This window comes from Epinephelus moara, chromosome 3, assembly GCF_006386435.1.
Source record: "Epinephelus moara isolate mb chromosome 3, YSFRI_EMoa_1.0, whole genome shotgun sequence".
In the NCBI taxonomy this organism is placed as follows: Eukaryota; Metazoa; Chordata; class Actinopteri; order Perciformes; family Serranidae; genus Epinephelus; species Epinephelus moara.
Window position 1 is genome coordinate 10,540,892 of NC_065508.1, and position 12,343 is coordinate 10,553,234.

The following is a 12,343-nucleotide window of genomic DNA, read 5'->3' on the forward strand; positions in this document are numbered from 1 at the left end:
TTCCAACAATCACCAACTCTGGTGTGGTTGAATGAACCCTTAACTCACCCACTTAGCTGTGAAAATATGCTGACTTTATCCAGACAGTTTGTTTAGCCACTGGTGAAAAAAAAGTTGTGAGCCTCCAACGATCTGTAGTTCTTGAGGTTGCTAATCCCTTCATGAGAACATTAAAGCATGTCGTGAAAACATAGGCTGATGGTGTGGCTATACTGCCTCGAAACATTGACTCTATCTAGATGCCTTTTTCCCCCAGAAATATTTTTATATCAAAACTACCATAACATATTTACAGTGTTCACTTCATGGCAAAGGTGAGTTTCCCCTCTGAGGGAAGCTGTTCAGGAGAATTTCTGACACTTAGGTTATAAAAAACACTTTCAGAAACTCTTTATACTCTGTACACTCTTTATTATGTCCTTATGCTGTGATTTCCATTTTTTCAGGTATGCCCTTCTTTGGAAACCAAAACAAAAATCACAGAAGATTAAAAAGTTAATCCTTTAAATTGTAGGAATAGATTGACAGTAAAATGGAGAGCAGGAAAGGCTTCTTTATGTTTTGATTGTGACTGACATGTTTGCTTGTTTGCTTGCTAACCTCAGTCTTGAGTGCATGCCAGCATCGTGACATTCGTGTTTCTTTATTGTTCCTGAATTCATCAGGATGTAGATCTTTTTCACAGCGTACATTTTGACTGTATCGAAGCACAAGTGGAACCAGTTACTCCAACAATGGCAGTTGCAGCAACAACTGTGATACAAAGCAGCAACTAATAATGTTATTGGGTTCTAATTTCCCCCCTTGCAACAGCTCTGCACCCTCACTTTGCACTGTCCTAACTGGATGTCAAATCATAAATGTATTTAATTACTGTAGCATTGCCTTCCTGCGGCTTTAATCTGATCATTTGTTTTGGATCCCGAACAGCACTGAGCACAAACCTTGTTTGTTCTTTCTTTCGGAGTGTAACTGAACCCCAAACTGCAGCAGTGCTGGTGTCGTTCACTTGTTATTGAGCCATTATGACAGTTTACAAATGAGCAATTTCTCAGCGCTTTAATTTCATTACATGACTGGAATTATTTCCTGATCGTTATTTCCGTCTATTAGGAACAAGTTATACCAGTCCCTACACACGTTGAGAATGGATGTGCTGCACAGTGAGACAGAGTGGAGGCCGGATGAGTCTCCAGATGGTTGTAGACGGTCATAAAAATGCTGTTACTGTCTCTGTCCTGCAGAAACGATCACTGGGTTCAAGTTGCTTAAAACTGTGAGGTCAATTTCGCATCACTGAAAGTCACTAATAACAAACGTGAGCGACATAAAATTAGAGCAGGACTCATAGTTAATTAATTACAATTATGCGCAACAGGATTAAATCACTGTGTGTATGACCCTTCTGTCTCTGATGTGCTTGGTTTCATTTAGCTGCTGATTCAGCAAACACAGAAGAGGCCAAATGTGGAAAACCGTTTGGGGCATTTTGTGGCAACAGGTGGAGTCAGGGTGAGGTCAGAGCGGGGTCACCTGGGGTCATGAAGGCTTTCTTGACAGGTCTGGCGTAGAGGCGACTGACAAGTCTCTGACCTTTGTGAGCATTAAGCTTCAGTCAGCAAGTTCAAGTGGCAGCGGGAAGATTTGTCCCGACTGTCCCTGAAAGACTAAAATGTCATGTGACAGAGAGGGAGTAATGGTCGGTAGCAGGCAGGCATGTTTAAATTCAAGGAGCTCTCTACTGCGACCTTTTCTGCCTCTATTATAATCACATTATAAATCTGCAAAATAAAATCTTTAGCTTGATTAAATTATTTTGGCTCAGACACTCTGAAATACTGAAGTGCAGTGCATTCACAAAAGAAAAAAAAGCATATCTTAGATTGATTTTTCAAACATTTTTTTAATCGTTATTTTGTAATTTTTTATTTTTTATTTTTGTATTGTGTACCACACAGCCATTGTCAGATAAATGAGCAGAGAACTATAACAACAACAACCACCTTACCCCATATCCTTTAAGTTCTCTACATATCATAATGTGCTGCATACACATAAACAACAGTTCAGTTATTTTTCTTCACAGTTTATTTAACAGTGCATTACTGGCAGGCACAAATGAACCCTAGTGGGCTCGGAGGGAATGGCACCCGATACCGCCTGCCCTGAGTTATGAGCTGTAATTACAAAAAAAGATCTCATAAATTCAAGATCAGGATCTGGTAATTATGAGAAAAGATATAATTATGAAAAACCTGGAAATGACTATACTGTATGTCCATGAAGCATCCTGTATTGGTCTAATTGTTCCTGCAGAAAGAAAGCGACTATCAGCAGGTTAGACTAGGCTTTCTGCCTCAGCAGTCCCAACGACTTTGCCTGTGTAGTGTGGACATACTATTATTAATGCCATCCACATGAAATGAAATTATTTTTCCTAGTGTTTTCATATGGAGAAGGGACGGTAGAGGAGATACCCGGACACCAATGTAACTGGGCTAGCAAGCCACAACCTCGGGCTGAGGTCAGTGCAAAAATAGTCAGTTTATCATCTGTGCGCAAAAAGGGGTGCTAAAAGTGCAAGAAATAATAAAAAGTGAATGAAAACAGCAGCAAATGTTTCAGTCCTTGACTATTATCAGTGCTACCCATGCCATTCCAGAAGCTGCACTCTCTGTGATATGCTGGTACAAACAGACACCTCTCATATTGCACAAGGAGGTATGGACGGCTTGATGGGCTTCTTTCCTTTCTGTCACTGCACTTCCTGCCAAAACAACAAGAAAGCCAATACTTTTGTTTGTCATATCACCAAAAAATAATAGGAGATTCAGAAATGTATTTATTGTCATTCCACTGGTGGTTTTTTACCTTCTTTTATGCCCCTGTGGTCTGCAATATATAGGTAAAACTAGCTGGCAACTAGCATAGCTCTATTCATAGAGCGGATCCAAAATCCCCTGTAGTGAGACACTTCCAGGAGGCCAAACATCCAGCTACTGCACCCAGTTTCTGTGGCATTGATGCAGTTAACCCTGACTGCAGACATACAGATCTGGAAACAGAACTCCTGCAGTGTGAAAGTAGATGGATCTTTCCTCTTAAAACTGAACAGCCTTCAGGCCTGAATGAAACAACATAATTTGTCCCGCTTTTTATAACCATCTGCAAATCAAATCAAATCAAATCAAACTTTATTTGTAGAGCACTTTTCATGCATTAAAAATGCAGCACAAAGTGCTTCACAGAATAAAAACATACGACAAAAATATCAAGTACAAGTACAAGCATGACCCCTGCTAGACATGCTTTGTCATATTTTGTCCTTTCTTTCCTTTTACTTGGTGTATAGTTGTGTCTTTTTGTATATTTGTATATTGTTATGTTCTGCTATCATACATTGGTGTTTGAGGATGTTGTGAATAGTATAGTACTCATAGGACAGGTCATTGTGATTTGGTAGTCAGGCTTCTGCTCTTGGAGTTGCTCTCTTCTAATTAGTGGCACCACCTGGTTTGAATCTGTCTGTGTCTATCTGTTCTGTGAAGCACTCATGTCAGCAGTAGTGATGATAGTTAAGGACTGAAACATTTGCTGATGTTTTTAGTCGCTTTTTATTATTTTTTGCACCTATGTCGTGAATAAATTGATTATTTTTGCATTGACCTCAGCTTGTGGACCTTTTACTTGTTTTCTAGCCCAGTTACATTGGTGTGCAGTGCAGGTATCTCCTCTACTGTCCTTTCTTGTTTGTCTATTGTACCGACACACCCAAGACAAACCTTTTGTTGCTCTAAGTAGGCGCAGTTTCACAGCAGCCCTAAATTTCTTATGGAGAAGGAAATAAAAGCTGGTTAAATGCAACAGCACCATCATTGTCCACTGTCTTATCTTATACCCTCGGTTAGTAAAGATTAATAACCAGGCTTAATGTTTCTCATAAGAAGATTCTGATCTTGTAATTAGGAGATCTTCTTTTTTTTTTGTAATTACGCGATATCTTTTCTTTCTTTTTTTTGTGAATTTTTGTGAATGCAATGCGCTTCCATACTATTTTTTTATGTAATCCATAACAGGTTGAATGGTGTAGAGAGGAATTTGAGTTTGACCTCATGCTCATCATGCACATATTGTTGGCCTTTCTGTACTTAATCTACTGCATGATTAGGGTCTGTTAACAAACATGTCTTTTTGCAGTAGTGCATGTGGGAATAATAAAAATATCCTGTGACACTTTGGGAAAATCAGTTAAATTTCTGTTTTAAAGAAAGATCCCTGTACATGGTATCTGCTGAGCTCTGCTATTTGTTCATCTTTAAGGAGCAAAGTTTCATTACTGACACCTGAAAAAGGTTAATGTCAATAATAAAGATGCACTGACAGCAGAGTCTTGCACAGCTGTGCTTTGAGCAAAATGCTGACATCAGCATGCAAATATCCTCACAATGACAACGCTATTATGTCCTGATCTTTATCAGGAATTATGTTTACCATGTTTGCCATCTATATGTGGCGTGTTAATATGCTAGCATTTGCTGCTCAGCACAAAAATACAGCTGAAGCTGGTGGGAATGTCGTTAACATTTGGTCAGCACAACCAGTGTAACCGTCCATGCAGGGATCTTGGTCTGTGAGGACAGTTTTTGAAAATGGCCTGAGGTCTGAAAATCCAAATAAACCAGAGGTCCCTCCAGAGAGCAGCCAAGCCTCAGCAGCTCCCTCTCTTTCCTGTTTGCCTCCACATCTTAATAGCTTTCCATTTAGACAGTGATGAATGTGTGAATGCTATCAACAAAGTGAGAAAAGAAGAGATGGAGCCAGCTATCATCTTCAAGTGTGTGTCTCTGGGAAACAGAGAATAAAGAGTGTATCTATATGTGAGTGCAGGTTTGCATATATCAGGTTGTCACAGCTGAGAAACACAAAGCTCCATCTTTTGAATCCCACTGGATAGTAAAAAAAATGTTAGACTTGTTGGACAGGTTTTTTTTTTTTTACTCAACAACAAATTTATGTGGCATATGCATGTGTGTGTACTAATCGGCAGTGTGTGTGTACAGCACATGCAGAAGAGTATGTCTGTGTGTTAGCTGTAACGCTTCCGCTGTGAACAGCTTTAGTCTCAAGCAGACTGATAAAGGTCAGGCTGGCATTTTAAAGTTGCGCGACAGCAGCTTTGCCATGACGAGAATACAAGATCAGAGAGGAGAAACACAAAATTACTGTACAAAAGCATCTCCATCATGTCATGCAGAAGACTTTGGACTACAGTTTAAATACAGTGAGCAGTGTGTAGGAGCTACATCCTGTTTGGAGTAATTCAGCAAAACCAGAGAAAAAGAAAGCGGAGAAAACCATGAGGCTGGTTTGAAATGTAAACAGCCACATCAAGACAATTACAAAATTCTTTATGTTTCTTTTACATCTTGTCTTAATGCCTTTTATATCCTCTGTAAAGCAAGTTGAATTACCTTGTTGTTGAAAGGTACTGTACAGATAAACTCGCCTTGATTAAACTCTGTGCAATAATCTGCCTGTGCTGTTTACAAGGATGAGGCTCTTGGCAATAATGATGATTTTTTATGATCAGCCGTTAGAGGATGTAATGTAATTGCAGGCATTCCAGTGACAAAATGTGCAGTGAGTACAGCAGCAGTGCCATCTTAATATCTACATAATGTTACAAAATTATGCCGTTTAACGGGAAATGAAAGCCATGACATATCTTGATGGTCTTTGGGCTTCATGAGAGCCGTTCTCTCCAAATGGAAACCAAATGGTTTGTGTGTTTGGTTCAAGGCATCCTCATACTGTAGCTAAACAACATTTAAGAACATTACATTAGTTAATTATGTATATGTTATTAAAAATAAATCAGCGTTGACTTTTGGTGTCACACAGGACATGGACAGCCGCCTCCTAGGTGAAAGTCCTGTGTTTGTTTGACCCATCCCACCCCAACTTCCTGCTCTGTACTGCAGACTGTATAACTAAGATGGATGACATGATAGATCCCCAAAAGTGAAGCCAAAACATCTCTATCGCCCCCAGTGGCTGGCTGCAGTCTAGGTCATTAACCCCACCCTCTCCATGTTAGCAGATGAGACAATAAAAACTGAAAGTACACGTCAGATAAATATTTCCCAAAGATAGTTTCTATCATTGTCGATTTCGTATCCCACTGATAAGTGTTCAGGTGTTCATATTTCTGTTATGTTTGGTTATTACTAGTTATTTGATGCTATAAAAAGAGGGTTCAACGCCATGATTGACGGCAATGTGTGCCAATCAGTGTGCTCATGATCAGCGGCGCTGCTTTCAGTTGGTCAGGCAGGGGTATTGGCAGAAACTTGATACTGCAGATATTGCTACTGCGCAGACTCTGGCTCCAAATTATGTCACAAGCACAAGATGGCAGCAGCTGTATTTGGGATATTTTTGCTTCATTTTTGTACAGTGGGAGGAATTTGAGACAAGTTAATCTGTACGAAAAGTCATTGCTCTATGCTGCATCAGCTGACTTCCTTTGCTCCCATGTCTCGTCATAATTACTACAGCCACTAGTGCTCACCACTTTACAATAAGCGTAAACATGAGGTGTAGTAAGCTGCTTCCACAGATGACTTTTATGGATGTGTTTTTAGGGAGGACGGTCTGGTTTGGCTCCATGCTGATATCAGGAAAACCTTGACAGGAATGCCGTTTACTTAAATGTTGCTTTACTTATGTCCTCAGGTTGGCTCTGATAGACACATACATTAGGTAGCTAGATGGCTTGTCTTGCTCTTCAGTCTCTCTCTTTGGCTCTCTCTTTCTCCGTCTGAGCCACTTAACTCACTGGCTCGGATCAGATCAGATCCATTCACTCCACTGGGTTTAGAGCCATTAGCTTAATTAGAGACCAGACATTCAATTCACTGTCAGATATGTTGATCCGTTGGCTGCCTTTCAAATGTCTAACTTACAGTACATCCAGGTTGTGTCATTATACAGCTTATACCTTCAGTGGCTGGACCTGTACCACACAGGTTATGTCACACTGACAGCATGAGTGATTCCACTCATTTCGGGGACATGGATGAAAAACAAATCTGTACACTGGTGGCACTATAAGAGGATATGGCTTTGTTGTGGCCCCCGAATGGCCGTTACGGAGTCTGTAAAACACAACTGAACGGTGATAAGAGGAAGCTCTCTGCCTCCCTGATAGCTGGAGCAAAATCACCGTTCAGCTCCATTTTAAACTGTCTAACCAACCAGCTCAGCAGAGGCCTCGTCACCCTCAGCACAGCTGCACCACAAGCAATCATTTGGCTGAAGGACTTTGCATTTGCTAAATAAAAACCATACATCATACTGTCAGTATATGTAGTAAACACAGTGTGTCTCTTTGCCTCTATCACGCAACACTCTGTAGATATATATAAGAGTATTTATTAAAAACAGGTTTAGATGCAGGCACATATAATCTCATATATGTTCTCATATGCACACACAACCATAGCATATTGTAAAAATTAGCAGATTAGATGGCTACTGGTCTAATCCCCAAAACCAGATTACAGTATTAACCCTTTGGAGGCCAGGAAGAACAACAGATTGCACTCTCAACAGCCTCATCCGCTTGGCCAACACACACACACACACATGCGTGCAGAATACTGGCTGGAGTGAAACCTTCAGATAATTGGATTAACACTGGTGTTCGTGTCAAAGCAGGCTGACAACTAGAGTTTCTTAATTATAGCACTGTACAATTGATGTATTTATCATATGTAGTGATTTAATTAAGATATGAAATGGTTTATAATAAGAAATACATGATGCATGCAGGCTACTACTCTTTGCTGTAGTGAGAAAAGACTTTCTATCACCACTGCGGCTTCACACAGTACAGTTTTATCTCCTTGTATTTCTGAGGAATGATGTGAACTGATTTATTCTTTCTCCCCGTCTCTCCAGTATGTGGCTGTGATCTGGTGCACTCGGGTTTCTTCCACCACTCAGGTGAGTACATCTGTACAGAGGACTACCAGCGGCTCTACGGGACCCAGTGTGACAGCTGTGACCAGTACATCACTGGGGAGGTGGTATCTGCCTTGGGGAGGACATACCATCCACACTGCTTCGTCTGCAGCATCTGCAGGTAAGGACCAAGGGGTCATGTATGGGTCTGAAAAATGAAGCTGATGTGGAAGTGCCTTCAACCTGCAGCCTTTCTAATGGCCAGCTGACTCCACTGGTTGCAAAAAGTCCAACTGTATAATAAGTCGATGAGAAAAAGACCCCAATTCTCACATGATTTTTTACCTCAGTAAACATTTTCAGAATGACTTTATGATCTCAATCATTAGTTTCAAGTCCTCTTTAATACAGCATGATGTTTATTTTGTAAATCGTGGTCCCATTTATAATAAAATAGATGATAAAGCAGGGTGTGCTTTAGGGCGTGGCTACCTTCTGATTGACAGGTCGCTACCACAGCGGTGTCCTCAGGTTCTCTGTCCAATCGACCTCTTGCTCCTTCACACTTCCACCCCCTTGTCCAGATATTTAGCCAAAGTATCAGACTACAATATACTAAAAGCATTGTATGGGTGGTTTTAGTAGTAGTAATAGTAGGAGTTTTGAAATTAAAGTATCTCGCCTTTATAACACCACAGCTCTACGTGTTGTGTCCTCAGGGATCCTCTTGGCTCTGCTTCATTCCTAACTTGTGACTACAAAAACAACAACAAATGCGATTCTCACAGAGCACCACACACTGTGGTATAATGACTTTGCAAGTCTGTTCACAACTTCTTGCATACCACAGGTGGCCCTTTACAATTAAAATGCAGTGATGGGACAGTAAATTCCTGTGTGTGTGTGTGTGTGTGTGTGTGTGTGTGTGTGTGTGGTTTCACTGAATATTCAGTGCACACCAGAGCTACTGCAGAATCACAAAATGTGCTAAAAACAGAAAACCCACTGTGAGCAATGTTGTAATTGAAATGTTTTCACTCATTAAAGCTTGTTATATAGCTAATTCAGAGTAACAAAGTTTATTGCAGTGTGCCAGGTTTGTGCTTCACTGAAAAAAAGAAGGGAAAGGATGAGAAATAAGGAACAGATCAGATTAGTAATATACAATATCTGTGCATGTACACACACGAACTGTGATCACCCTGGTTTTAAAAAGTAAGGGTGAATGCAGCACCATGTTTTGGACACATACTTTAAAATTATATAACACCGCTTTTAAAACTAACCCTATCAACAAAGATAAGAACATGTCAATCACCTTGCAGAGGGACAACTATACATCAGCTGCTCATTTACAGGTGTTGCTTCTATCTTGCTGTAATGGCTAATGTGTTAGCTAACATTAGCTAAGTCAACAAGTCAATATGAAACTAATGTTACTGTATGTTCAGAAACACTGTAACGTTACTGTCATCACAAAGTTAGACTGTATATTTCTAAATACACAGGTCATAAAATGATGACCAACTCTCTAACTAAAATACAGCCAGGCAATAGTTACTGTAAAACATGTTATTTTTAGCTTTGTTGTTTGTATTTTGTTATTACCAGTGTGTCCGCCATGTTGTTTCCCTTGCCTCTTCAGTTGCCGTAGTTACTGTCCTGCGCGTGCATGACGGCCTCCTCTGCAGGGGAGGGGCAGAGAGGGAGGAGAAGGGCCCTGGAGGCTATACACTTTCAAATTCTCAAGCAAAGTCATTCTCTTCTGAATCTTACCAGCTGTAGCTTTAAAGACGTACTCCAGTTATTCTCTATCACACTTCGGTGAAGTCTGGGAGACAGATGTAAGAATAAATAAATAAAAGATCAAAATCGAGGCAGCTATTGTGATTTTTAATTACTAATATGGGTCACCCCTGCGTCCAAAATCACTTACAACTCACTATTTAGTCCACTATAGTGAGTTTGCCATTTTGTAGTGCTGTACAAATGTGTAGTGGAAATTATTTTTCATCTTATGTAATGGACTCCAAGTATCCCACAGTGCATCATGAAAAGTAGTGTGCAACCGATTGCCACTAACTAAGCACCATATACAATCATGCATGCTAAAGGAGAAATGGCAGCTGGATGAGAGGAGAGACAGCAGGGGGATTGGAAGCTGCCGTACAAATGTAAATATTTGAATAATTGTGAGAACAAGGTAAGAAAGACTTGGTGGGAATTCCACAAAGAAAATATACCTATTATATAATCATTTGTATTTATCTCAGAAATGCATGTTGGTATTTGTTATGGATGGTTCTCCAGCCGACATTGATCCAGCACGTTTTGACTGTGACTGTGAGAGCAGAGGAAATTAATACTCTTCGAAAGTGTTTATTTCATTTAGTCAGTGAGCTCACTAAATAGTCCAAGTAGGGAATAGTGAGTAAGTGAATAATTTCGGACACAACCATTGTCACAACCTAAAGACGCTGGATTCTACACTTCCCATAATGCAACTTTGAGAGCATCTTTCATTCAACCCCACCTGCTTGATAAACACACACATCTTTCAAACTCCACATGGGTTATTTTACTCAATATAAACAGACATTTTACAACTTTTACAGACTATATGATAAATATAGTTATATAAAATCAGCGCATGCCCTTTTAGGTAGTATTAGTATAATTATTTTTGGAGTACCAATAGTTGGAGTGTAGCAGGAAGTTGATGAGAAACCACAACCAAGAGCAAACACGTAAAATTTAAGATACTGTAAATATGAAACACGTCAGAAGATATGCTTGTGTCTGTTGTAGTTGGCTGGTCTCACTTTAGTTATAATATATCAAGTAAATCTAGTTTGGCTTCAGTTCAGTCCACTTAAAGCAGAGTTAATGTGATAAAAGTGACTGTAAATGAAGTGTGACTGCTGAGCAGTACAGTAAATATATAAAAGCTAACTGTCAGTCTGTGTATTAGATGTAGAGATGGACCATTAGGTTTTGGTTCGCTTATAGTGAGAGTTTTTGGAGTGTGTGTGTGTGTGTGTGTGTGAGTACCCACTCTACTGAATAGGAACACACTGCACTGAAATTGCGAATGAAGCTTATTCATTTTGAAAATGACTGTGTCAGCATATTGCAATAAAAAATGTGTCTCTCAAATGACTTTTTGTCCAAGCGTTGACTGAACTCCCAAAACAACCTCTCTGAATGTGTTCAGGGTACAAAACTCTAACCAGAAGACAGACAAATAGAATAATATGAAGCAGGGCAGTATATTGATTCTGACTTCCAAGGCGAGGGACGTCAACTAGACAGTTTGACACGTAACTTGATTTTCCTGCAGCTAATCAGATATCGAAAAAAAGGTCCTCTACAGTAGTCATTGTTATGTGTATATTTTCCCATGCTGCCCAGCTGTAGCAAAGTCTATTCGTTTTTAAAACAGTTGCTGTACCATAGCAAAGAATTTTTTTGTCAGATACTTTGAAGACGTTGTGCTGATATGCTAGAAATCTTCTCAGTCTCTCTTCTCACTAGACAGATCAGTTGAAAATGTTCATATATATATGACAAAATGCTCACACAGACATTAAAAACAAAATACTTATGGGCTTTTGAAATACATGATTCTCACTAGCAATGTTTCTGAGTCAACTGTAGAAGTGCAGCGTCCACTTTATCATTTATCATCCTGTTTTCCTATTTTCTACCAGAGGAGTTTTGGACCTCTCTGCTGTGATCTGCATACAGATTTGTATACAGTGATAAAAAATTGATGCAGCTGTGGCTGCATTGCAGGTGCTGACCTCCGCCCTCACGTTGTGTGGCTACAGCTGAACCCTCAGGCCAAAAGGCATTTCTTGTAGGTCTTGATTTATACTTTATTGCCTTACTGTATTAATATTTTAGGCCTGTCTCCTAAAGCATATTCTTTGAAAACTAATGCGCATGTGTAGGTGTAACCAAAACCGAAATACTATCAGGGGATGAGGAGAGTGTTGTGTGGAACTGAGGGATCAGGTCGATTCACTGTTTCACTGTTTGGAAAAGAACCCTAAAATATAATCCCATATCTTTTTGGATGCTGAAGCTTCATTGATTAACTAGACATCTTAGTGGGGTATTTGAAAGACAGTGTAAACATTTGTATTATTTTCATTCTGATGGGAGTAAATCCTGGTTAACTTTGCATGTACAAATGAGAACAAAATGAAATCTCCAGCTGGTGTCAGACTACAGAAATACTTCTGACCTCACAGTCAACATTTTTAATTGTCACTACTTCTCTGTCATAAAAAATAAAATATATAACCATATAATCTGTTAAGATAAAAATATTGCTGTTCATTTTTTCAACCAGTAGTTTTTAGTGCTGTGAGAG

General features: G+C 39.6%; 1 protein-coding gene across 2 annotated transcripts in view; it reads left to right on the forward strand.

The window, feature by feature from the left end:
- LOC126387707 (actin-binding LIM protein 3-like) overlaps positions 1 to 12,343 on the forward strand; it is a 60,210-nt gene that overhangs the window by 12,408 nt on the left and 35,459 nt on the right. For both annotated transcript variants that reach the window (XM_050040327.1, XM_050040326.1), the window contains exon 3: positions 7,963 to 8,146. In XM_050040327.1, the coding sequence (XP_049896284.1) occupies positions 7,963 to 8,146 (184 nt within the window). The remainder of the gene's footprint in view (positions 1 to 7,962; positions 8,147 to 12,343) is intronic.